Source organism: Ursus arctos, unplaced genomic scaffold, assembly GCF_023065955.2.
Source record: "Ursus arctos isolate Adak ecotype North America unplaced genomic scaffold, UrsArc2.0 scaffold_12, whole genome shotgun sequence".
Lineage (NCBI taxonomy): Eukaryota > Metazoa > Chordata > Mammalia > Carnivora > Ursidae > Ursus > Ursus arctos.
Genome location: NW_026622786.1, coordinates 43876665 through 43903845, shown reverse-complemented (window position 1 = coordinate 43903845; position 27181 = coordinate 43876665). Strand labels below are relative to the sequence as shown.

At 35.2% G+C, this 27181-nt stretch overlaps 2 protein-coding genes and 3 non-coding genes across 7 annotated transcripts in view; all 5 read left to right on the top strand.

Moving 5' to 3' along the window:
- Positions 1–599: 599 nt before the first annotated feature.
- Positions 600–9165, top strand: RABGGTB (Rab geranylgeranyltransferase subunit beta). 3 transcript variants are annotated; one of them, XM_026497790.4, is made up of 9 exons: positions 600–700; positions 1753–1860; positions 2957–3154; positions 3749–3854; positions 4696–4748; positions 4832–4942; positions 5845–5970; positions 7766–7915; positions 8295–9164. In XM_026497790.4, the coding sequence occupies exons 1-9, from the start codon at positions 632–634 to the stop codon at positions 8433–8435; spliced, it is 1062 nt and encodes a 353-aa protein (XP_026353575.1). In that variant the 5' UTR covers positions 600–631; the 3' UTR covers positions 8436–9164. The 3 variants fall into 3 exon arrangements, with proteins under 3 accessions (XP_026353575.1, XP_044239664.1, XP_044239665.1); XM_044383729.3 differs by lacking the exon at positions 600–700 and adding an exon at positions 2770–2865 and having other exon boundaries at positions 1754–1860; positions 8295–9165; XM_044383730.3 differs by lacking the exons at positions 600–700; positions 1753–1860 and adding an exon at positions 1868–2005 and having other exon boundaries at positions 8295–9165.
- Positions 1478–1556, top strand: LOC113254831 (small nucleolar RNA SNORD45). The gene has a single exon (XR_003315957.1). It is a non-coding gene; the product is annotated as a small nucleolar RNA SNORD45 (small nucleolar RNA).
- Positions 2166–2249, top strand: LOC113254830 (small nucleolar RNA SNORD45). Its single transcript, XR_003315956.1, has one exon. It is a non-coding gene; the product is annotated as a small nucleolar RNA SNORD45 (small nucleolar RNA).
- Positions 3306–3377, top strand: LOC113254832 (small nucleolar RNA SNORD45). The gene has a single exon (XR_003315958.1). It is a non-coding gene; the product is annotated as a small nucleolar RNA SNORD45 (small nucleolar RNA).
- A 121-nt stretch (positions 9166–9286) lies between the features above and the next one.
- Positions 9287–27181, top strand: part of MSH4 (mutS homolog 4) — a 118585-nt gene continuing 100690 nt past the window's right edge. The window contains exons 1-6 of the mRNA XM_057310549.1: positions 9287–11019; positions 14353–14535; positions 19897–20057; positions 21620–21730; positions 24658–24773; positions 25797–25970. Coding sequence (XP_057166532.1) covers positions 10788–11019; positions 14353–14535; positions 19897–20057; positions 21620–21730; positions 24658–24773; positions 25797–25970 — 977 coding nt within the window. The 5' untranslated portion in view covers positions 9287–10787. The remainder of the gene's footprint in view (positions 11020–14352; positions 14536–19896; positions 20058–21619; positions 21731–24657; positions 24774–25796; positions 25971–27181) is intronic.

Sequence of the window (27181 nt, the reverse complement as noted above, 5' to 3'; positions counted from 1 at the left end):
GGAACACTTCTCCAAATCGTTACTGAATGTAATAATACATTGTAAGGGTATGGGGTGACAGTATTTTCTAATGGGTGCTCAAAATACTTAAGTATGAAAGACCTAAGGAAGCACAAATGAAAATAGCTGTAATAACAGCCCTAGCAAATCTGAATTTCACGGAACGCTTGTGAAAAGAACATGGATGTTTCTTCTTCAAAAGTAATTGACAAAACTTCCAGCTAGTAGCACTTGCTGAGGAAGTGAAGGGAGTGAGAGAGTCACATCCAGAACCGAGAAGGCAAACAGGAAGGAAATGTGAACATTTTATTAACATTCACTCAAAAACATTTATTGAACACTTCCTACATGCAAGAATTCTACTAATTACCATCCACTTCAGATCTTCAAAGAGCCTCAAGAACAAATCACTTTTTAAAAATAATTCAGATATTTACATATTACTTAAAAATTTTAGACAAATCAAGGTCATTACAGGACGAGAAAATGGGCGCCAGAAAATTTAGGCTCAGGCAGCGAGGACAGCTATGAACAGTCGGCGGGGTCCTAGGACAGCCAAGCGGCTGCTCCTTCCTACAGGCGGGACTGTGGTCAGCTATGCCTGTGCTAGGAAGGGACCTGGGGGGAGCTTATGCGCAGGCGCGTGCCGCCTAACTCTGCCGAGGAACGAACCAAAGTTCTCTTTTCGGTCTCAGACATGGTGAGTGAGGTGGTTCTTTGCTGTGGCTGCCCGGGTGGCGTCTAGGTCGAGTAATACTGGGCAGCTCAGTCACCCTAATTGCTTAACAAGTCATTGGAGAACGGTTGGGTTAAGACACCGGCTTTGGAAGGTTTCTTTAGGCTCAGAGAGGGTGAAGAATTACTCAGCGTTTTCTGCAGACTTCGGGAGCGCACGTATGGCTTCTGATTTTATCTAGGCTTTCTCCTAAGAGGCAGGCCTCAAGATTCAACGGCCCGATTTCTTCATTCCTCAAAAAAGCCGGGCCAGTCGGTGGTTCTTTTTTCCTTTCTACATTTTATGGCTGAAAATCTGTAATGTCATTACTGGTATGGTCTTTGAAGATGCAGTGTATTTTAAGTGGGATCTGATGGAAATTCTCAATTCTTTTCGGTAATCGTCATGGCCTACTTACAGTGAGTTTAATGCTGTCTCGATTACAATAAGAAATGCGGAAACTAGAGCAGCATCCATTTCCTGAGGGCTTGCTGCAAATGAGGAAACTAAGACTAAAGCTGGAGAAGATGAGGCTAGAGGAACTTACTGATAAATAACCTAGGATTAATAAAATTTCGTTAAAGAATTTTACTGCAAAGTATGCGCTAGCTATATTTTATATATAAATATTTAATATTTTTATTTTAATGCTTCAGCTTTCTGCTGCATGTAAACTAAGTTCTGAATTGGCAAGATTGGCTGTTCTGTGGTGTTTATTTAAGTGAAAGATAAGCAACATCAGATGAGGGTAATAATTTTTCGGGTCAATGATGAGCTGGCATGTATTCTGAATCTGAAGTTGATTATTACTACTTTAGCTCTAGAATTACTCTGAGACCTGAAAAATACCCGAATCTTTACAAGGGCTTTAGTGCTTAAGTTCTTTCTGGTTAAGATACTTAGCAGTTTTTATATAGAAAATTTCTGTGTGGCAAGATGGAATGAGAGTGTAAAGTTCAGATGAATATTGAATATACACTGGGGTCAAGCATTAAAAAATGAACAGTTACGAAGTCACTGCTTTTTTATTTTGAAAGGGCACACCGCAGAAGGATGTTACTATCAAGTCAGATGCACCTGACACGCTATTGTTAGAGAAGCATGCAGATTATATTGCGTCCTATGGCTCAAAGAAAGATGATTATGTATGTATGATTTCATGTTGAAAGTTTGTTTTATTTTGAAGAAATGAGACTGTTATGCGTAAACAGTAAGTAGGTCAGTATTTGTGGCCCATTAAAAATGGTAACTCTTGCATGCCAAGGACTGAAGATCTCTCCATGAAGTGCAGTGAGTGTACCTTTTGCTATCTTAGGTTGAGGTCTATCAGAATTAACCGTAGTTCTCAGAGGCTTTGACAGACCAAATAGATTCCCCATCTGCCTGGATTTTTAAGAGGTTTGAGGTACAGAAGGAATGTGTATTTTTGTACTTGAGGTATTATTTTCAAGGTCAGTGATGTGTTGGCATGTATTACCTGAATTTATGGCCGATGTGTAGTAACACTTTAGCTCTAGAATTACGCTGAGACCTTGAAAAGGTTTTACCTTAAGTTTCAAACCTTGAAGAATAGTTTTCCTCTCTGGGACAATCTTAGAAAAAAGTAATGAAACTGGAAGTAAATATTTTTCCCTGTAGTGTCCAAACAACTGAATTAATTTACCATCTTGGGAAACATCTAGTATTGATGAATTTCCCTAAGACTACTCACCTGATTTAGAACCTTAACATGTAATGCATTGGTGACTAGCATAAATTTATTTCTTACTAGTCTCTGTACCAGTTTTTATGTCTCTTTGATTAGCCACTGTTAGCTGTTTTATCTTTAGCATGCCTTGGCCATTTTGGTTTTCAAGTAGTTGTACCACTTAACTAATAGGGAGTAGATAGGCTTTGTACACAGTCCGTATATTAATAGAATGGATGTCTGAATAAGTATGTAGGTACTCTGAAAGAAATACTCTGTCCCCAAGCTTAAAAAAAAGTTGGTATATTTTTGACTTAACCTTGTGGTTGGCTCTAAGGAGAGATTAAAGTCCTATTTGTATTGTTAGTCACAGATGAGGTTATCATATGCATCTCGGATACTACCCCCTCCCGAGCCACAAATTTGAAATAGATACTGACGTTAGGATCAATTGAATTAAACAGTAAGTGTGGCTAGTTAGTTCTGTGTGTTCTATCACTTTAATAACCCTGCATCAATTCAAACTGGCACATTAAAATAATTGTGTATTTTAGGAGTACTGTATGTCTGAGTATTTGAGAATGAGTGGTATCTATTGGGGTCTGACTGTAATGGATCTCATGGGACAACTACATCGGATGAATAGAGAAGAAATTCTGACATTTATTAAGTCGTGTCAGCACGAGTGTGGTGGAATAAGTGCTAGTATCGGACATGACCCTCATCTTTTGTACACTCTAAGTGCTGTTCAGGTAAATACTTAATAATTATTTAACAATCTTGGTAGTGTATTCTCTTACCTGAGAATGGAGAAAGTGAATTGGGTATTAAGAACATGACAAACTTGGTATCTATGTCAAAAAAGTTTTCCTAATCGTTTCAAAAAAAGTGTGTTTTCTACAAGGTCTATGATGTGATGGCATGTATTAGCTGAATCCAAAATTGATGTAAATTGTAAAATTACACTGAGACCTTGAATGGTAAAGTGTTTATTTTCAGTATATGTAAATAACTTGAAAAACACCAAGTAGGGTAAATGTTTTAATTTTGGAAATAGTGAAGATTCACAATTACGGCTTTAAAGTCTACTTTTGTATATGTAAGCTAATATATTTAAAAGTTTCGGAATGCTAAGTTACAATTTATATGTAGGAAATAAATTCTTTACTACGTTACTGGTTTGGGTTTGTTGATAATGCCTGTGGCATAGTAGAAGATAGCGAAAAGGTCACAATATGCATAGACAAAAGGACATGGTTGCTTGACAATTTAAAAGGTAGTTGAGGAAGAACATCATTAGAGCAAACTTAGTGTTGAAGTATTTACTTGTTTTGTTTTTGTTACAGATTCTTACTCTTTATGATAGTATTAATGTTATCGATGTAGATAAAGTTGTGGAATATGTTCAGAGTCTACAAAAAGAAGATGGTTCTTTTGCTGGAGATATTTGGGGTAATGTCCATCTAATCCATGCTACCCAAAATACCAATATTAAAATCTCTGTTTTGTGTATATTGTAGTGATAAGGTTTGTTGAAAGTTTTTAAGTACAATAAATTGGAGGCTTTGCTAATAATTATAAGGAGATTTTTAAGTTTTTGATCTTTTCAGGTCCCACTAAGCAGCTGGTCTTAACTGAAGTTAACTGGTCTGCTGGAAGTTCCAGCATGCACTGTGCTAGTTATATCGAACTGGATATACTGGAACAGAGGGGGCCAGACTAAAATTTGAGGTAGGTGAAATTTTTTCCCCCAGTATTTGGTGGCTTTGTAAAGTTTTTTTTTTTTTTTTAAATAAACTATTTACTGGAGAGGGAGAAATATTCAAAAAACTTTACAAACTTACTGGATATTTGAGTGGAGGGAGGGAATAGTACTATACTTGATAAATGTAGATAATCTTTGCTTTAGGGCTGAATACAGTGCAGGCCGGAGAGACCAGCTGCTTCATGGGATGTGAAAATCTACTTTTATATAATAGGGTAAGTTTATTGTCATTATTAGAAATTGAATAGTCCTTTTGGTACTGTGTTACCTTCCCTTTCTGGGTGATCTAAGCAACGTAAGATAATTTTGCTGTATTTTTGACAAAACAACTATCTAGTTCTTGGATTCCTTAGAAGTGATTTTACTTCACATTCAGCTTTCCTGGTGATTTAAAAGTAAATGTTAAGCTTGAACTCATGGAAATTTAAACATGGTAGTTGTACAGTTTGTTTTTAGTTAACTGGTAATTATATATTAGGGTCAGATGCCTCTGGTAACAGTTTTGTTTAGATTTCCTTTTTCTTTTAGGAGAAATTGATACAAGATTCTCTTTTTGTGCGGTGGCAACCTTGGCCCTGTTGGTAAGTTTTAAATATTGTATTGGAATAATTAAGTGCTCATGATGATTCTGGAATTCAATAGGCTTATTTTTTTCTGTTTGTAGGGGAAGCTAGATGCTATTAATGTGGAAAAGGCAATCGAATTTGTTTTATCGTGTATGAACTTTGATGGTGGATTTGGTTGCAGGCCAGGTTCTGAATCCCATGCTGGGCAGGTAATTTATTAATGCAGATTAAAATAACGTCAGTTTGTCAGTTTTGAAGGGATAAGTGTAATAAACTGGGAAAATATATTAATAGTAGTTTCAGTGCCTGTTACATATGACTGAAGTTAATTTAAATGTAATGTGGAATGTTACATAAGAATTGCTTAAATGCAGATAAAGGCATTTTTACAGCAGTTTTATATACATTCCTTGTTGGTGGAAGCCCCTGGCCGAGGCAAGCATAAGTAGGTTTGTTACCGTGAAAGATACATTTTTATTTTCCATTATTCCCCCCACACACACACATGAAGTTTTATTTTTTTAAGTAATCTTTATACCCAGTGTGGGGCTCAAACTCACAACCCCAGGATCAGGAGTTGGATATTCTTCCAATTGACCCCTATTTTCCATTAGTTTTTAAGTAGTTGGAAACATTCCTTTCCCTACCTATCCTGAACACCTATTTGCTTGTGCCAGAGAGGCAAATTGTATTTGTAAGTAGTATTTGTACTGTTGTACATTGTATCCGTAAATAGTTGTCCAATAAAATTTGCTTTTAGAGCCACCTGGCTGGCTCTTTTGGTAGAGCATAAGACTCTTGATCTTGGGGTTGTGAGTTTGAGCCCCATGTTGGGTGTAGAGATTACTTAAAAATAAAATTTTTTAGAAAAATTTTTGCTTTTAGCCATGAACAAATGTTGATAATAGTATTTCATTGCAGAATTGGATCCCAGAATTAGTATGTTTGGATTTGTTCAGATATTTATGTGATATTTACATGTTTGCAATTCTGACTTGTTAATAGAAAGCAAGTTTTTAGACATAAAATGGTGTTTTAATTGAGTAGTTTTTATCACTACATTACTGTTGAAAAATTATTATACACATGTACTTTATGTCTGTAATTTTAGATCTATTGTTGCACAGGATTTCTGGCTATTACTAGCCAGTTGCATCAAGTAAATTCTGATTTACTCGGTTGGTGGCTTTGTGAACGACAGTTACCATCAGGTGGACTCAATGGAAGGCCAGAGAAGGTATTGTTTCGTAAGATATACTGTGTTCTAATAGCTTTATAACTACTATAGCTTCTTGTAAATTGATAATGTGCTATTATCCCTTCCGCCGTTGCAATTTTTCAGTTGTACTTCCTAAAAAAAATGCTCTTGGCAAAAGTAAAACAACTGGAGTGAAGATACTTATTAATTATGGTATCCATTTAAAAGGCTCTTGAGGAAAAGATGTGTATGCTACCTTCTGATGATCTTTTTATGACAAACCTGTCTTCTGGTCTTCCCTGTCCTGAAGTGCATTCTGGAGTTACCTGAAGGAAAACAAAAAAATGACAAATATCTTAGCTTTGAAATGTATTTGTATTCAGACATAGTATGTATTCTTAAAGCGTCTTTTTCCCTATCCTGAAGTTCTCGTATTTTTCAGGCATTGAAATGAAGCTATTTCCTTAAACTTTTAGTTCTAGACCTATGCCAGGGAAAATCAGTCCTGCATTAAAAGCTTTCTTTATATCTGGGACCCGAAGAGTACTGTTAATGAACACGTGTATCTTGTACAGAAATTTCCGAGTCTGATTATGGGTGTGAAAGGACAATTAATTTGTCAAATCAATGATTTTTAAAAATTATGTTACAAAATTTTTATTTAAAATCTTTATTAATTTTTTTAAGAAAAACCCAATTTTTGACAGATTGATTTGGAGAAAAGGGAATCAAATTTTCCTTTGCATGTCCACAGTTCTCATTAGGTCTCACACATTATGTTCTAAATTGTGACTGTAAGGGCCAGGTAGTAAATATTTTCAGTTCTGTAGAATATATAGTCTTGTTTGCAAGTACATAACTACCCTAAAGAGCAGATGGTGCCATAGACCATAAAAAACCAGTGGGCATGGCAGTGTTTCAGTAAAATAACAGTGGTTACATTTGAATTTCATATGATTTTCCTATCACAAGACTATGTTTTTTGTTTTCCTGGTTTTTGGGGGGTTGATTTGTTTTTTTAAGACTGTGTATTTTAAAAGACAGTTTACACATAGAAAAACTTATTTGGTTGTAGTGTAGTCTAGGTTTGACTCAGGGGCTGTAGCTTGCTGGATCCTTGACAGAAAATATGATAGGGCGTGGTGGTGCTTTTGTCTGAGTCATTCTATTTTTGTCTTAGCTTTGCTTGGTCAATGAGTAAGTTGGGTAGGGAAATACCCACAGGTGGTTTCTAGCTAGTTATAGTCCAATGAAAAACCTGCGCAACTTTGACAGTTAGAAAATGGGTCAGGGTTGGGATTGCCAGGAATCTGCACTTAGAGTGTAGGACAGTTTTTTATGTGCCTGTGAATCACCAAGTGATGTTGTTGAAATGGTTCTTCAGTCGAAGATGAGATATTCTGCATTCTTTAAACCCAGATGACCCATGTTTTGAGGAGCCAGGCTTTTTAGGTTGTTTTAAGCAAGTATATACCTACCTGGACAGCACTTGTTGAAAATGCTCTACCTAGGGAAATAGAACATACATCACCATGGATTTCATGAGCGTTAACCACCAGCTTCTTGGATAAGGGGCGTTCATTGCAGATAAAATAAAAGTACAGGGATAGTTGTCACTGAGTACCTAAACTCTGAAACATTTAGCATAGGTATCTGTGGATTGAAATGTTTGGTCTTTATGCCAGTGATTATCTTTAATTCTAAGCAATTGTATTTGTGGATTTTAGCATCTCTTAACTGCATGTCGGTCTATCCCTTAATCTCCACCACCCCATGTTTGGACTAGAGAATAAAATTGTGGCAACTGCTTGTGTTTTTTTTTTTTCCCTGCTAGTTACCAGATGTATGCTATTCATGGTGGGTGTTGGCTTCCCTAAAGATAATTGGAAGACTTCATTGGATTGATGGAGAGAAACTTCGAAGTTTCATTTTAGCATGTCAAGATGAAGAAACAGGAGGATTCGCAGACCGACCAGGAGATATGGCAAGTATATTTCTAACCTGTTAATGTAATTCATTGCTTTGAGTTACTTTTATGGCATTGCCAGGCTTAGAAATGGATGATTTTCAAAGTGTTGCTTTTAAAGCAGGATACTTTTTTGGTGATTTTTATTTGAGAATATATGAAGACTATAGAACACATTTACAGAAATTTGTATCACTTAATTGTCAGAAAAATAGTGTATGGTAAAAGGTCCTATGTTAAAAAACCCCACAATTTGAAGCCATCATTTTTATTTTAGAAAACTAAGCATTTATTCAAGTAAAGAAAATAACAGTGGAATCCAATATAACTTGTTCAGAGGTAGGGTTTTAGAAGTTTTCATTTTTGTAATGCTCTATAATTCTTATTTTTTAAATAGGTAGATCCTTTTCATACTTTATTTGGAATTGCTGGATTGTCACTTTTGGGAGAAGAACAGATTAAACCTGTTAGTCCTGTTTTTTGCATGCCTGAAGAAGTACTTCGGAGAGTGAATGTTCAGCCTGAGCTAGTGAGCTAGACATTGATGGAGACGTGAGACATTGCTTAGTATAGTTTTGCCATCTTAACATTTCTGTAAAATGCTTATCAAACTTAAAAATGACTACTGTGTTACTATTTTGTATATGAATTGTATTAATTTTAATAAATTATGTAATTATACATAATGTAAAATAAAGATCTTTATCTTCAGCTTTAGATTTTCTTCCGCAATGCTATTATTCTGAGTACGCTATTTTGTTTCTGCTTCGTTGTATTTATTTGTATGTTTCCTTAACAGCAAACGCAATTTAAGGAACTATTGAGTTAAAGAAGTCTTGTGTTCTACTTGTTTTTCCCATGTGCTTCTTTCATGTTATATAATAATGGCTAATGTAAATTGGTCTCTATCAGTGAGAATGTTAACTGATGAAAATTGATAAATCCATCCATATATGAATTAAAAGATGCACCAGAATAAATGGCTGTTGAAATTTGGGACTGTTTCGTAAGTTTATGGTTACTCTGAATTGATGACAGTAATTTAGGTAAATGACGCATTTCACTGTCTTAGAATAGGACTGCATTCTGGACTACATTCTTATTTTTTAAACATTTTTATGTCAGAATGCCAGCCATGTACCCAAGGAATTGTTGGCCTTTAAAGGAAATAAAGCTGATAGTTTCCAGAAAGTTTTTTGTAACTGTTTCCCAAAAGACTAAAATGAACACAAGTATTCCTGGGACTTTTAGATTCTTGATAAAAATAAAGTATTTCGGTGAACATTTTTCTTGAAATGGAAGTTGAAATTTTCTCAAACATGTTGGCAATACTCTAGTAGTTTTTTTTTTTTTTTTAAGATTTTATTTATTTATTTGACAGAGATAGAGACAGCCAGCGAGAGAGGGAACACAAGCAGGGGGAGTGGGAGAGGAAAAAGCAGGCTCATAGCGGGGAGCCTGATGTGGGGCTTGATCCCATAACACTGGGATCACGCCCTGAGCCGAAGGCAAACACTTAACTGCTGTGCCAGCCAGGTGCCCCAATACTCTAGTAGTTTTAAGAATGATGATTAGTGGGGCTCTTGGCTGGCTCAGTTGGTAGAGCATGTCACTCTTGATCTTAGGGTGGTCAGTTCAAGCCCCACAGTGGGCGTAGAGTTTACTCAAGAATGAGTAGTTTACTCAAGAATGGTTCACTTAAACATCATTCACCAATGCGGATTTTAACATCTCGAAAAAGAGCAGATTCTTGAAATTTATACCATTCTTTTGACAGTTCACTAAAGAGTTCAGGCTGAATTGTCACTATTTTTCTGAAAGTTTGGGATTGGTTGGAACATAATCTTATTAAAATGGTATCGCTGAAAGTATTTGAAGGAATTTTGAGGATTCCAGTCATTGCATATGGGTGAACTGTGCTGTTAGACACCTGACATATTGAGGTAATTTAGCAATTGCATGAATTCAGTTTTGTTTTATTGAACTATGGTTGACACAGTGTTGCATTAGTTTCAGGTGTACAACATAGTGATTTCACAAGTCTGTTAAATTATGCTCAGTAATGTTTGAGTATCTTCCAATAGCGGTATCCAGAGTATTTTCTCAATCCTAGTTTCTCTGTGAAGTTGGTACTATTTCTATATTCAAGAAAATAGGCACAGAATTTAATTTCATGGAGGTCATTTGTTGCAAAGCTAGAGTTTGGATTTGTATAGTCTGTTCTTAACTAATTTGGACCTGCGGTACAAGAAATTGGGAACTGTCCAAGAGAGAGCTCATCCATTCTTGACCTAGTTCTTAGGGTACTGTGCAAACTGTCATGTGCTTAATGGATGAATATTATCTCGTGATAATGACAACAGCCTTGTGGATATTTAAGCTGTAGGAGGTTAATGTCTCCTGTGTTTCTCCATAAGAGCAATGTTAGGTGGGCTGAACGCTGAAATTTGTTTACACCATCATAGGCATTCGGTGTCCAGTGATGGACAGTTTGTAAATTTAAAAAGCTCAGTGTATTTGGGGGTGTGGGAAATGTTCAAAAGCACCAAACACCTTTAGTAAAATATAGTGCTGTGAGTATAATGGGGCTACCAAATTAGATGGTCATTGATAGGCTCTGAAGAATTCCGTTCAGAGGATCTATGCAGATTGAGGAGAGCTGCACTTCAGATTAAGCTCTTAGGTGAAAGGTGGCGGGTGAAAGAACTGGGCACCGGTGGGAGAAAGGACTCAGGCGTGGACGGGCGAAGTTGGGGCTCGCTGCGCCTGCGCACTGGGACTCCGTGCGACTGCGCGCGGTGCTCGGGCCTTTTTCTGCGACGCTTCTGTACTTGGCTCCGTGAAGGGGCGCTCAGCAATCTCAGACTTCTGCCTGGGAAGATTTGTGAGAATGCTGAGGCCTGAGGTCTCGTCAGTCTTGCCTTCTGTTGCTGCGGCTTCCCCCGCATTGGGAGAGCCTCGGTCTCAGGGTCCTCGCTATAATTTCGGACTCCAGGAGACTCCTCAGAGCCGCTCTTCAGCGCAGGCCTCTGCGTCCACTCCTGGCACGTCTGGAGCCGCCGGCGACCGGAGCAGCAGCCCAAGTCTGCCTGGCCACCCGCCTCGTGCCCGGCCAGCCCCAGGCAAGGAGTGGTTGAGTGGATTCACCGGTCAGCTAGAGGTCGGCCGCTCCCGGGGGTTTTGAGGAGCTAGCGGTGGCGGGTGGTTACCTCAGAAGTTTCAGTTGTGATATGGTTGAGAGGATGAGAGTGGGGTGCTCTAGGAATTTGATGGGTCCGAGTGAGTGAAAGGCTGGACTCTTCAAATTGTTTATTACAAGGCGGCGTTGGTAAATGGCTCAGTTCTGTGGAAGGCTGCAGTAACATCCGGTGTACTGCCCCTCTTCCTCCCTCCCAAAAGTATGACAAATGGCAGAATTTGTGCAGGAGTTTGGCGATAGGAGTGGTTCCTCTTGGCTCCTGAACTAGGATGGGATGAAAATAGATTAAATTGAGCATTTCATCTAATTCAGTTGGATAATATGTTAAGACATACATAAAAATGTATGTCTTTCAATTCGAGTTCAACCCTTTTATTTCATATTTGGACAACTCTCTCTTCATGGAAAAACTACCTCTTCTTTTACACACCATTGCAGCACAATAGTAAGGTAACATGCCAAATCCAGTGGTCACTTTTTAGTTCACCTGTGTTTAATGTTCTTGACCAGTCTTCTCTTGAACTCTTAATTTGGTTTCCCTAATTCTACTCTCCCCTGTTTTTATCCTGTCTTTCAGAGAACTGCTTTGCTCACCTTTATCAGTTCCCAAATTATGGTTTGTCCTTAGAGTTTTGGGATTTTTTTTTCTAGGCCACTTCTTGGATGTGATTATCACTGCTCAGATCTCCCCTATGCTCCAGATTCCTATTTCAGACTGTCTTCTGAAGTTTCTAGTGGGAGACCAATGGACACCTCAGACTAACTATATGATTAATTGAATTCATCTCTCTACAGTTCCTTGACCTGTTTCTTTTACTTAACTCAATCACTGGATTGTCTTAATCTTAAACCTGTAAGACTTCAACAGTTTCCTCACTCACAACATCCAAACAGTTAATAAGTCCTGTCTTTATCTTTTAAATAATTCTTTTCCTTTCTGTCTCTGTGCCATTATAGGCTCTCATTATTTTATGTGTGAACTATTGCATCAAACTCTGGCTTTGATGACTGGGTAAATGGTAGTACTATTTCTTGATAAAGTGAGTTTTGTAGGAGAAGCAACTTTTAGAAGGAAAATGAGTTCTGTATGGACATGTTAAATGTGAACAACCTCTAGGATCTCCCTATGGTCACACTGAGGCAATTGAATATATGGATCTTGGATTAAGAAGAGAAATTTAGGGAGATTCAGATTTGAAGGTTACCAGTATATTTGGGGCCAGAGGGGAGAAGATAAAGAAGATACAGCAAAATAGAGGTCAAGGAAATTGGAGGGCAACTAAGACAAGTGAGTAAGTTTCCAGAACGAGCTTAGAGTCTAAAAATAGCCTGAGGACAAGAAACAGCCCTCTCTGTCTCTAGCTCCTGGTAACCACTCCCTTCCTTAGTTCCTTTAAGTCTACATAGTGGAGCACACAGGTTCTATACACTTCTTTATGATGATATCCTATACCTTATCCACGCCTTTGCAAGTATTTATCAAACTTCTCAAAGTATTCTAGTTTGAATGTGTCATCAAATCCTACTGGTACCTGTGTAAAGGAGTCTGATTATATCCTGTGGTGGGTGTGGGGAGACACTGAGGAACTGTGAGAAAGGAGATACGTGATGAAATTTCTTTTTCAGAAAGATCACTAGTGATGATGCATGGATTAGAGAGGCATAATACTAGAGGCATAAGGAGAATAATTAAGAGACTTGCAGAAGGTCTGAAGAAGATGTGGGCTTAAAATAGGCTAATAGGAGTAGAGATAGAAATTTTAGTAGTTTTAAAAAAATTTTTTTTACTAGACTTACTGATCAGGTGTTAAGATTGATGAAAGGGGAATTAAGAGTGATTCCTGAGTTTATGACTTGAGTGACAAGGTACAAGATGTTATAGTTGGCCACAAGTGGTAATAAATAAGTTTTGAGGGAAACATAATGAGCATATTTTTGAACATTTAAAAGTTCTGGAAAGATATCTAAAAGTTTATATCCAAAAGGTAGTTTCATTTAGGGACCTAGAGCCACACTGATAGAACTTTCTGTGATGATAGAAATATTTCATATCTGTGCTAATATGGTAGCCAACAGCCAAATGTGGCTTTTGAGCGTTTAAAATGTAGCTAGTGTGGCGAACAGAATTTTTAATTTTAATTATATTTTTATATTTAAATAGTCACATGTGTTCAGCAGCTACTATATTGAACAATGGAGGAATAGACCTAAAAATGGTTCTTGCATTTTTAAAGGGCTGAAAAGTAAAAGAATATTTTGTGATATGTGAAAATTATGTGAAATTCAGATTTCAGTGTCTGGAAGTAAAGTTTTATTGAAACATAGCCATGCTCATTCATTTACTATTGTCTATGGCAGCTTTCCCAATATGGTGTCTGAGTTGAGTAATTATGACAGACGGTATGGCCCACAAAGCCTAAAATATGTACCATCTGGCCCTTTATTTTAAAAGTTCGCCAAATTGCTTTACAGTTTAAGAGAAGTTAGGGCTGTATATGAAGGTTGAGGGTTATAGATAACTAGAAATAGATATTAATAGAGACCAATATAATAGATGAGATGCCCAGAGACGATGTATAATGCTAATTTGTGAGAAAAGGTAAAAAAATGTGGAACCTTGGGAAGCCAACAGTTAAGAGGCAGACAGAGGAAAAAGAAACTGGCAAAGTAAACTAAAAGCAAGTGGTTTAAGGAGAATCAGAGTTGTCATGGAAGTGAAGGGGAATAGGAGAAAAGAGCCCCAATATATATTTTTAGGAACTTTTATGTGCCAGGACACTAAGCTAGGCTGTTCATATATATTCTTTCTAATTTTATGGCAATTCTGTTAAGTAGGTATTATATCAATAAGAAAGTGCCCGAACAGGGAAATGAATCCAAGTGGATCTAAAACTCTTTTTATACTACTTGCATGGAAGAAAGGAGTGTCAATGAAGTTAAATCAAATGAGGAAAAGAAGTCTTGTAATTGCTATACAAAGTAAACATATATGGTATATTTGAAGATTAGAAGGTAATTTATAATTTTACCAAGAGTAGTATCCACTTGTAGAAGCATATTAGCAAGCACTTTTCCTTATATTTTAGCACAAGAATATTCATCAATAATGCCATTAAATTTGTCATAATTTGCTGTATTTTTAAAGGTTATCAGATAAAGTTTTATAGAAAGTGAACGTGATATAAATTATAGTGATTAAAATATCATTGCTTAATTCTGAATCTGTAAGAACTGATATTTAATTTTTTGAATTTAGGTTCATACTTTGGAAACAAAAAATCTAATGCAGAAAACACATTTGCATCAAATTTTACTTTTGGTACAAGCTCATCTTCTGCACGAGGTAATAATTATCCTCAAATACTGAAAACTCCATTGTCTGCTGGAAATCCCCAAAGATCAGGTTATAAAAGTTGGACACCACAAATGGAATATTCAGGTAAAATGAAAATGAGTGGAATGTTGACCTAGATGACTTTGAAGTTAAGTTCATTTGAAGTTATTTGTAACTGATACAGATTACTGAAAGAAAAATACTTCAGTTTATCCATATCCATAATCTGAGGTTAAGTTAATGCTACATAGTTTCTGATATTATTTGTTAATAAATGCAGGTCTGCATTATTTTAACTATTCTGACAAAAAAATAAAAGAAAGAGAAAACTCTCCCTTTTATACATGATGTTTATTTAAATCTGGAAGTTGGTCCTAATAGTACTATTATGCAGGGTTTTTTTCTTTTTTTTATACTTAAATTTTAGTTTTTATCTAAATCTAGATTTTCTTGAGGGGAAAATGGATGAAATAGTTCTTCATGTGTAAGTATTCTCTAAGGTACATGCAGTGGAATTTCTTGGATACAGGATATGTGAATATATGCATTTACAAGATAATAAATTGTTTTTCTAAGTGCGTCTGCTAGTGTACACTATTACTAGCAACATATGAGAGTTCTTGTTGATGTGCATCCTCTCCAACAGTTGGTATTGACAGACTTCTTAATATTTACCAGTCTAGCAGTTGTAAGATACTAACTGTAGTCTGAATTCGCATTTTCCTGGTTATTAATGAGGTTGATTACCTTTTGTGTGCTTTTTGACCATATAGCTTTCATTTTTTTGTGAAATGACTGTTCATGTGTTTTACCTATTTTTCTTTAGGTTTATTTTTCTGGATTTGTAGAAATTCTTTTTTCTGAATATATATTAATATATATTCAGAGTATATATTCTTTCGATGAGTACATATATTGTGTATATCTTCTCTAGGTTTGTGGCTTGCCTTCCTCCTTTTTTTAATGATGTTCTTTGATGAACAGAAGTTCTAGTTTTATACATTTTTCGTAAATGTTCTGTTAACACTTTTTTTTAAAACTTTTACAGTTGTGTTTTATATATGTCTATTTGGTCTTTTTCTTTCTTTCCTTTCTTTTTCTTTTCTTTTCTTTTCTTTTCTTTTCTTTTCTTTTCTCTTCTTTTCTTTCTTTTCTTTCTTTTTTAATAAACTAGGCCCATTGTGGGTCTTAAACTCGTGACCCTGAGATTAAGAGTCACATGCTCTACCCACTGAGCCAACCAGGTGCCCTATTAGGTCATTTCTTTGTGTTGTTTAAGTCTGTATCACTAAAGATTTTTTTGTAGAGGCATATTAAAAACTCCTGTTGTGATTGTGGACTTGTGTATTTCTCTAGTAGTTCTTCTAATCTTTTGTTTTACATGTTTTGAAGCTATTTTAGTAGGAGCCTAAAAATTTAACATTGTTATGTTGTAGTATGAAATGACTCTCTTCATCTCTAAATAAACTTTTTGCTTTAAAGTTTGTCTGCTATTAATATAGCAATTCCTTTTCTTTAGGTTAGTGTTTATATGATATATATTTTTAAAATTTTTGATTTCCAAACTTTTACCCTCAGGGCTTTGTACATGGTATTTCCTATGCTTAGGAACACTTTCTTCCCCTCTTCATACAGTCAACTCTTATTTATTCCTCAAGTCTAAGCTTAAATGTTACACCTTTCAGAAAGCTTTCTGTAATCCTATTAAGTCTAGGTTGAGTTTCTCTGCTATGTGCTCCCATTTCACTTTTCATTTTACTAATAATATTGGTATTTTAATTGTCTTTCTTCTCTGCTGCACTGTAAACTCCATGAAGGCAGAGACTGTAGCAGTCTGGATTTAATTTGAGGATAGATTATAATGAGGATAGATTATATAATGATTTAAACAAGGGATATTTAATATAAAGAATTATTAAACTGTGATAAAAGAGTCACTGTAGGATATAAGAAAACTCTGTAAGGTATTCTAGAACTGAAGGGGGAGGCCCAAGAGGTCATACTTGGAAGCAGGCTCTTTTCGGGACTCATCTCCAAGGCTGGGGTATAGATTTCCTTGGGGAAAGTGAAGTTGAACCTACTAAATGGCAGAGGCTGCAGGTTTGCCAGGCAGGGATTGGTCCACTGTCCGCCTGGGAAGTGGTGCTATATGGGGCATTTAATATTGACCTCTGCTGTTGGCAGGTTAGGTTCTCAGAGTGTGGTTGACCAGGTCTTCCTTGGTAAGAAGAGGTTCATGATATTGAGCCCATGCATATCCTTGTCACCATGGCTGCTTTGTTCATAGGTCTACTAAAGAAGCACTGGGGTGGCTGGGAAAAGAGGCTAGTTGACATCCGCAGAGTGTATCATTTTGTCTATTAAGAGTCCCCTCTATGGTAGTTGTCCTTTAGCGGGCATTCACATGAGACACAAATATTTTCAAAGTTTATGCCCATTTAAAGAGGTCCATCTGCATACTTTCTCCCCAGCTTTCCTTGTTATTATCTTCCAATCCCGTTTCTTCCAAGTCCCTGACTGTCTGGCTGGACAATTACCAACTGCTTCTGAATGAGTCTAAATCTGTACTTCTGGTACAGTACGACCTCATTCCAGACATGCTAGATAACCAAAGGTACTGCTCAAAGTTCTGCTCAACAGAAGATCAAAGTGAACAAAACAGCTAAAAAAATTAGAATAAAATAGTAATGCATATCAAATATCTCAGTGAAAGAGGAGTTTCATAGCAGGAAAAGCAATGGAAGAAATTATGAAGGAAAAAGATTGTCTATACAAAAGCAGAAATCTTCGAGATATCAGATCAAGATTGGTAGCAACTATAAATCATTTTTATTGATTTAAAAATTTTTCATAAACAGATGGAAAACATTAAACTTAGTAAAAACTGTATAAAAAGACATGAACATCTCAAAAGAAAATCTAGAAAACAAATAGATATGTTAAATTCTGTTTAATTTTGATAGTAGTTTTCAAAAATACGAATTTAAGTGTCAGTACATTAAATTAGGACCACAGGGGAAGGGAGGGAAAACTGGGAAGAAATCAGAGAGGGAGACAAACCATGAGAGACTCTGGACTCAGGGAACCAAACAGAGGATTATAGAAGGGAGGGGGGTAGGGGGTTGGGGTAACCGGGTGATGGGTCTTAAGGAGGGCATGTGTGGTGATGAGCACTGGGTGTTACATGCAACTAATGAATCATTGAACATAATAATAAGAAAATAACTTAAAAATAACTTAAAAATAAAATTAAAAAAGAAATTAAAAAAAGAAAAAATAATTAGTAATAATATAATACATTTCGGAAGTTAGTAATGGTAAAGACACAGTAAAATTGGTTTTTCCTCATATACTACTGATGGAATAAAAAATTGGGAAGAAAAGAATTGATACAGGGGCACCTGGCTGGCTCAATCAGTAGAGCATGTGTCTTTTAATCTCAGGGTTGTGGGTTTGAGTCCCACGTTGGATATAGAGATTACTTAAATAAACTTTAAAAAAAATTGGTACAATTCTGAAAGAAATTTGGCAATACATATGAGATCCCTAACAAATGGTGGTTTTCCTTTGTTCCAGTAATTGATTTCTAAGGATCTACTTTAAGGAAATAACAGACCCACAAAAAAGCTTTAGGCACTAGAATGTTCATTATATTATTACTTACAACAGAGATAACAGTATAAGCGTTCTTTAAGAAGTTTAAGGGAGTTATCTTCTGAGTGTACTGAATTTCCACTGGAACTTGGTATTTATTTTCCAATTAAAAGTAGGAAGGTCGTATTTTATTGCAGAATTTAAACTGCCTTCATAGATGTAATATAAACTCAATCCTAATATATAAATAAGAGGGCTTTCAGGGCAAAGAGAGTTTGGAGATCTAGACATAATACATTTTAAATGAACTCTTAAATTGACTACTAAGATTACATAATTGTTTAATTTTGTAGGTATTATAATAGAAGAGTAGAAAAAAGTGAATCTAGGTCAGGGAGGGAAAAGAGAGGAAATGGATTCTATTGAAAGATTGACAAGAGAATCAAAAATAAGTTTGCTTTTCGACAATAAAACTTTAGATATTTTTAGCCTGACTTTTTTTTCATCCGTGAATAATGCCTCATCTTTAAATAATTTCATATACTTTACAAAAAACACCCCTTTTATATTATTGCATTTAATTCTTATAACAACTTTGTGAAAAATTTGGTATTTCCACTTTCAAGATGAATAAATGGTACCTTAATAAAGGTTAAACAACTTACCTGAATATTCATTGTTTATAAGGCACAGATCTCAAAATCAGTAATAATATGTAAAGGTTAGGAGCACCAGATCTGGAGTCGGGCTGCCTGTGTACAAATTCTGACTTTACTAGTTCCATCCATGCATGCTTCAGTCCCCTTGTAGGTAAATGGAGTAAATAATGATCTCTATTTAATAGAATTGTGACAATTAAATGAGTTAATTCAAATAAAGAATTTAGAACATTCTTGGCACATTACTAAAGTACCCAACATTACACATATAGTTACATATAATTGGAGTTTATAGTTATATAATATTTTACTCTTTTTTTAAACATTTTATTTATTTATTCATTTTTATTTATTTATTCATAAGAGAACAGGTAGCCATGGAGCAGGGAGCTGGATGCAGGAATCAATCCCAGGATTCCAGGATCAGAACCTGAGCCAAAGGCAGATGCTTAACCCACTGAGCCACCCAGGCGTCCCTATAATATTTTATTCTTTGTAAAATGCATTCATATATATAATCCCATTTGATCGTGTCATACCAGCTCTTGAGTTAGGCAGGGCAGTTATTACATTTTGTGATTTTTGATTATTTATTATGAAGTAATTTGCTCAAATTCATGTAGCTTTTAGATGATAAAGTAGGATAAATAATGTAGGTTTTCTCATCCCAAATTCAGTGTTCCTTCATAACTCCATTCCAATAAAATGCAAAATAGGACAATGTATAAATTATTTCTAATTTTGAAGTTAAGTTTTGGCAAAATACTTTGAGAATTAACATTTTTATTTGATCTGGATATGAAAAGTTGTTTTTTGATGAGTAAAAAAAGATTATTTCCTTGGCTATTAAAAGCCATGTCCTAAACTTGGTGCTTTGAAATTTTATTAGAAAGAACACAGGGGAAGGGAGGGAAAACTGAATGGGAAGAAATCAGAGAGGGAGACAAACCATGAGAGACTCTGGACTCCGGGAAACAAACTGAGGGGTGTGAAGGGGAGGGGTGTTAGGGGGATGGGATGACAGGGTGACGGGTATTAAGGAGGGCACCTGTTGTGATGAGCATGGGGTGTTATATGGAACTAATGAATCATTGAACACTGCATCAAAAACTAATGATGTACTTACTATATGTTGGCTAACTGAACCAAAAAAAAAAAGTGGGAACATACCATTATTAATGTTTATGCATTTTCTTTTAAAAAAATTTAACAGCTACATCATCATCTGCAGTTTCAACACACTCCCCATCCGTTATTGTAGCTGTTGTAGAAGGTAGAGGACTTGCCAGAGGTGAAATAGGAATGGCAAGTATTGATTTAAAAAGCCCACAAATTATATTATCTCAGTTTGCAGACAATACAACATATGCAAAGGTAAGTATTTATGCTCTTAAAAAATGGTTGACCTAGTGAGCACTATGTAGATTTTCAAGTCACTGCTTTCCTAATTAGTTTACTTTTTCGTGGAATAAAGGTTATTCACAATTGCATTAATATAGGCTACTCTGAATTAAAATTGTTTTACATCTGATTTTAATTTTTTTAATGTATTTTGTCCTAAAAATAATGTGTTTTGCTGTTATATGAAAATTTCAGATTACTGTCAATTTCTAAAATTAACCTCTTCAAATTAATAGTTCCTGGACTCATTCCAAAGATTATATATTAATAATGCTATTGCCAAAGGATTGTTTCCACTGAACAGTATTTGAATTTTATTTTACAGAGTACAGGGAAACTGGTCTTTTAGGTCAGTCATAGTTTAGCCTGTTCTTGCTTTCACTTCCTATCACTTATCATTGATTTGGGCCCCTGGCCTATTGTAATGGAAATTTCTGTCACTTACCAGGTAGAAGTAATCTGCTTCTAATCTCTATACTCTAAAAAGTTATTTGTTCCAATTTCTATTATTAAATATACATATGCTATGTTATTTTTAGCATTTTATTGTTCTTTTTTCCTTTTCCTAATTCCTCTTTATGGTTTCTCAGTATATAGGTTTCCTTTTCCTACCTAATAATTAGTTTTTTAGCATAGCTAACAACCTGCATGATACTAGTACTGCATGTGACTTTATCTCCGGGTATTTCACATTTTTATGCAATTTAAAAAAATAGGACAAAGCTTTTTTAAAAACAGCAACGTTTGGCAAATTGATTAAGAATTTCTGTGTCTGGGGGTGCTGGGTGGCTTAGTTGTTAAAGCGTCTGCCTTCAGCTCAGGTCATGATCCCAGGACCCTAGGATTGGCTCAGGTCATGATCCCAGGACCCTGGGATCGAGCCCTACATAGGGCTCCCTGCTCAGCGGGGTGTCTGCTTCTCCTCCTTCTGCCCCTCTCCCTCACTCGTGTTCGCGCTCTCTCTCTCAAATAAAGAAAATCTTAAAAAAAAAAAAAAGAATTTCTGTGTCTGGGATAGTTCTAAGAAATGCACCTATATTATGAAAAGAATAAGTTGTAAAACATGTGTTTCTCATCTGTGTTTCTATACTGTTCAACTTGTAATCTGTACCAGTTGGTCATATTGATTGAATCACCATAGTTACACTTTTGAATGTGTTTATGTTTTTTATGGAGATGGATAAAATACCAAATAGAAGAATTTATTTTAAAACATCTCATTTTAGGAATATATATCTGCAGTTCAAATTAATTTTTGAGCTTAGAGCTGTTACAAATTATTGTGAGGTAAAATAGAGCCTATGTTTATGGTATTTTATATATATGATATATATTTATATATACATATAGAATATATGTTTAATATATCACTGTTAGAAATATATTTTAATTGACATATATAATTAGAACCGTTGTAATTTTGTGTATCTGTGAATTAATTTTAAGTACTTATCTCTCAGAAAAAGCTGCTACTTGTTTGGTTTTAGGGAATCCTAAGCTTACATTTAAGAAATTATGTATTCAAATGATTTTAGGTGATCACTAAACTCAAAATTTTATCACCTTTGGAAATAATAATGTCAAATACTGCTTGTGTTGTGGGGAATTCAACTAAGTTGTTTACTTTGATCACAGAAAATTTCAAGGTAAGTGATTTTTATTCTCAATAGTAACATTCAAATCTTACCTTATTTAAAATCCATTCTATAATAGCATTCTGGAGAACAATAATTTGAACAACTTTATATTTACCCTAACGTACTCACTAAATACAAGTCCTAATCTAATGGACAATTAATATATAAAATAAAAATGACAGGGTATCCAATTATTTGATTTGGCACCCTTGATCTACCTTAAACAAAAGGGAAACTGTTACAGATAATAAGGAGGCTTCTCAGAGTATACAGGAGGCAGACCCTTAGAGAAAACAGATTTCCTTAGGTATAGCTGTGTGGAAACTAGTTATTGTGCTGCCAGACAAGTTGAAATTGAAGTTCTCGTTCTAGGGGATAGCACTATCAGTAAGTACTTTTTCTTTAGAGAGCTTGATCTGTATTACAGAATTGTTGTATCTTCCCCTGGTAGCATGTACTCTTCACAGTTAGCCTATACTCTAAGCCTCCATATGTGGGACTGTGGAAGGTTAAGTGTTCTGGAACTTTATCTAACGAATGCTCTCCCTGTAAGAGAGAGCTTTTCCAACATGCACTTCTTTCCTCTAGAAAATGTTTTGTGGAATGGGGGCTGTAGTTCCAAACCATGTAGGCTGCATTGCAGTTGGAATAACTCCAGAGGAGTGCAACTTATTTTCAGAATATACCATACTTTGTTATGTTTATAGCCTTATCTTTAACACATTTGGTATCAAGCTGAGATTTAGAATCCAATGAGTTCTTTATTTTTCTTAATATATTCAGCATCTGCAATTATATAAGATTTCTTGTCGTGCTCTTAGACATCCTGCATAGCTCAGCTGTCTTTGACTTATTGCTAAAAATAAGTCAATCTGTTGTTTCTATTATACAAGTCTCTTTATCTGTTACCTCTTTTACTCATTACTTCAAACTTCTTTTTTTTTTTTTTAAGATTTTATTTATTTGTCAGAGAGAGAGAGAGAGCAGAAGCAGAGGGAGCAGCAGGCACAACAGGCAGAGGGAGAAGCGGGTTCCTCATTGAGCAAGGAGCCTGATGCGGGACTCGATCCTAGGACTCTGAGATCATGACCTGAGCCGAAGGCAGTTGCTTAACCAACTGAGCCACCCAGGCATCCCCATTACTTCAAACTTCTTTTCATCACCTTTATTTATGTATACTTTTTCAACTTTTGGTATTTTGCTCTGCTTAAGCATTCTAAGTCTTTGGGTTGTAACAGTAATTCAATTTAAACTAGCTTAAGTAACACACACACACACACACACACACAGAAATTTATTGGCTTATGTAACTGAGAAGCCAAATGGTTGGATAAATCTTATCCCTACTCTCATCCCCACCACCTTTTTTTTTTTTTTAATTGTAGGTAGGTTACTTCTATGAGGTTTAAGATAATTATGATGGTTACAGATTGATGTGATCTCAGCTTATCTAATTCAGAGAAAAAATATGTTCTTTCGTTCAGTGTCCATATATAAATTCCAGGGAAGGACCCCAGTGGGTCCTGCTTTGTTCATATTCCCACATGTTAGGCTAATCACTATTTCTCAGGGTAGAAGCACTATGATTCATCCCTGGTCATTTGCTTTCTGTGGGGCAGAGAGCTCTGTAATTGACAGTTACCAAAACCACATGGAATGTAAAATAGAGGAGTCCTTCAAAGGCAAAAACAGTGTATATTCACTACACTTGAGATGTAGGGCAGTATGGCATAGTGCTTAAGAATAGAGGAGTGAGACTGTGCTTGTTTCAGATCTTGACTCTAAGTGATCTTGTGCAAGTTAAGTTACTTAAGTTTTTTTTTTTTTTTGTCAGTAAAATAAGGACAATAATCTACCTCCTAGAGAATTGGTATTTTATATAACTTAATTAGAGACATGACCTCATTGATTAAGGTTACTTTGGGGCAAAGTCCTAAAGGAAGTGAGAGACATAGTCATAGAAGTATTTAGGGTAGAAGTATTATAAGCAGAGGAGAAAAAAACAATATTATTATTACCACACTTACCATAAAAAAAACCAAAAAACAAAAAACCTTTCATTAAAAGAGAAGCACGATGAAGTGAAAGGACTCTAGCAAGAGAAATCTAAATTCAAGTCTCAGCTCTGGCACATATCAAATGCATGTTGGAAAAGCAACTTGACTTTTTAGAATTTTACTTGTAATAAAATTGTAGTTAAAACAAGACTTAACTCATAGAGTTATTGTGAAGATTAACTGAGATAAAACAATCTTGGTGCATAACAAATTCCCCACTTCCTCATGAGGTTTTTTTCTTTTTTTCTTCTGTTTTACAGCTCTTTCATAGTCCATTGTTATTATCTTTTCTTAGATATTGTTTTTATTCAGAGTAGATAAACCTTTTACTCTACAACTTCATGCTTTTTTTCTCACTTTTTTTTTCACTCTTTTAAGAAAGTTCCATTATCTCCTTTTCTTCTAAGTAAATTCACCTCATGTATATAGTATCTCATAGATTTGGTAGCTGGAATTGATGTTTTCTTCCTCTGCAGCTAATACATTGTAAAGATCTACTCTATCTCAATTATGGCAGAATATGTAACACCAAATGTAAAACCTGGGTGGTGAGTTGCTGTAGAATAAAATTAGTAGAAGGCAGAGACTCTCATGTTTATTTTTTATTATTGTACCTACCACATTCAGTTAAATGTCATGTGAATATGGTCTAATAAGAGCTATAGACTGCTGTAATTGACTTAGCAAAACAGATAATTATTCTCTTCGTAAATCACTAAGAAAATATTCTGTTTAACTCTGGAAAATAATGAATAACAAAAAATAAACTTTATGTGACATTGAAGCCACCTACCTACATACCTGCATGTGTTTAAGAAAGCATTTTTGGGCAACTGCATGAAGCTTAAAATTTATTTTGAAATTAAAACTTCTTTTCAGAATGTTAATTTTACTACTGTCCAAAGGAAATACTTCAATGAAACAAAAGGACTAGAGTACATTGAACAGTTATGCGTAACAGAATTCAGCACTGTCCTAATGGAGGTTCAGTCCAAGTAAGTTATAACTTAAGGAAAGTAATAACTCTGTAGTGTGAGTTCCATGGGGGCAAGGTCTTTTGTCTGTTTTGTTCTCTGCTGTATCCCTAGAAAAGTGCCTGGCTTATAATACACACTCAGTAATTACTGAAATAGTAAAATAGTTAACTGAAATTTATATACAAGGCATATTTTGCTAACTTAATTTATATATAATTTTCCCAAATTGGTCATCATCTGTTGCCATTATGGTTGCTGCTCACTTTACTTTGGGGTGAATTGCTCAAGTAGCTATAGTAACCTAGAAATGTGAGACACAGGGCTGTAGTCCTGTTATTTCATACATGGACTCCTAAAAGATTCAGCTAGGTCAGGGAATGATATTTTTAGAAATGATATATTTTTTAAAAGATTTTAGTTATTTATTTGACACAGAGAGAGAGAGCGAGCACAAGCAGGGACAGCAGCAGGCAGAGGGAGAGGGAGAAGCAGACTCCCTGCTGATCCCAGAACGTTGAGATCATGACCTGAGCTGAAGGCAGATGCTTAAGGGACTGAGCCACCCAGGCACCCTAGAAAGGATATTTTTTAGAACATACTAAATAGATACTTTCTTTGAGCTAGATTGGACTAGTTGTTTATTTGGTTAATCACAGTGACCAAGCTCACCAAGATCGTAACATATTTTTCTATGCATAGGAACCTCCTAACTCTCTCAGACCTTTTCGACATGAGTGGAATTCTTAGAATGGTACATTGACTAAATTACCATTGAATATTGTCTTCCAACATGTGATTTATTAGAGTACTTAAGTGTCAGACTTCAGAAAATTGTCTGTTTCTATCAACTTTTATGTTTTAGAGATTATTTAGCTAGTTTTCAAAATAAAGAGCACTGGTGTGCTTTTTCCCTTTGAATTTAAGCAATGTTATACAAATATTTATGATTTTCCTAATAATGAGGTGAAATAAATGTTTTCTTTTATAGCAATACTTTTTATTCTAAAGATTTATAGCAATGTATCATTGGTCACCTTTCAGGTATTACTGCCTTGCAGCTGTTGCAGCTTTATTAAAATATGTTGAATTTATTCAAAATTCAGTTTATGCACCAAAATCGCTGAAGATTTGTTTCCAGGGTAGTGAACAGACAGCCATGATAGATTCATCATCAGCCCAAAACCTTGAATTACTAATTAATAATCAGGACTGTAGGTAAGATCATCCAATTTTTTTCTTACAAAATGTATCAGTGTATTTTATTATATCCTATTTCTCTATGAATAATTATAGTTCTTTAAATTGCTTGATGTAGAAATATTGAATAAACATACCTTTAATCATTGTACCCTTTTTGCTGAGCTGCTCAGATGTTTCACAAACGTTAAATTTTAAAAAGATATTTGTATGAAACAACAAAAAACAAACAATCCATTTCAAAACTAGGCAAAGAACTTGAATGGACATTTCTGCAAAGAAGTTATACAAATGGCCAGTAAGCACAGTCATTATGGAAATGCAAATCAAAACCACAATTACTACTTCACACTCATTAAGATGGTTATTATCAAATAAGTAGAAAATAAGGTTGACAAAGATGTGGAGAAATTGGAAACCTGGTACATTTACCACGAGAATGTAAAATGGTACAGTCATTTTTGGAAGCAGTATGGTGATTCCTCAAGAAAGTTAAACATGGAATTACCATATGACTCAGCATTCCACTTCTAGGTGTATATACCAAAAAGAATTGAAAGCAGAGACTCAAAGAGATACTTGCACACAAGTGTTCACAGCAACATTATTCACAGTAGCCAAAAGGTGTATATAAACCAAATGTCCATCAATGAGTGACTGACTAGATAAACAAAATAAGGTATATACATAATGTACAATGGAATATCATTCAGCCTTAAAAAATGAGTGAAATTCTGATATATGCCACAAGATGTATGAACCTTGAAAACATTGTATAAGTGAAATAAACCAAACACAAAAGGAAAAATATTTTATAATTCCACTTAGATACCTAGACTAGACAAATTCATAGAGACAGAAGTTAGATAAAAATTATCAGGTACTTGAAACAGTAGGGAATGGGTAGTTACTATTTGGTGGATTCAGAGTTTCTGCTTGGGATGATGAAAAAGTCTGGAAATGGGTAATGGCAGTGGTTGTACAATATTGCAGGTGTATCCAACAACACTGAATTGTATGCTTAAAATGATTAAAATGGTAAAATTTATGTTATGTGTGTTTTACCACAATAAAAAGAAGATATTATATCCAGATTATGACAAAATTAGAATAACCAGCTTTAAAAGCATCAAGTACAGGAAATTTAAGGGGCTCTGTAATTATTTGAGAAGGTAAAAATAGTTGAATGAACTTGATCTATGGTGTATGACTGGTTTGCTGGTTTTATT

Excerpts from the sequence above, each read along its gene's own strand:
- RABGGTB (XM_026497790.4), top strand. The coding sequence starts at position 632 with ATGCGCAGGCGCGTGCCGCCTAACTCTGCCGAGGAACGAACCAAAGTT. Across the intron at positions 1,861-2,956 it reads GCTCAAAGAAAGATGATTAT|GAGTACTGTATGTCTGAGTA; the intron begins GTATGTATGATT and ends TGTGTATTTTAG. Across the intron at positions 4,749-4,831 it reads TGGCAACCTTGGCCCTGTTG|GGGAAGCTAGATGCTATTAA; the intron begins GTAAGTTTTAAA and ends TTCTGTTTGTAG.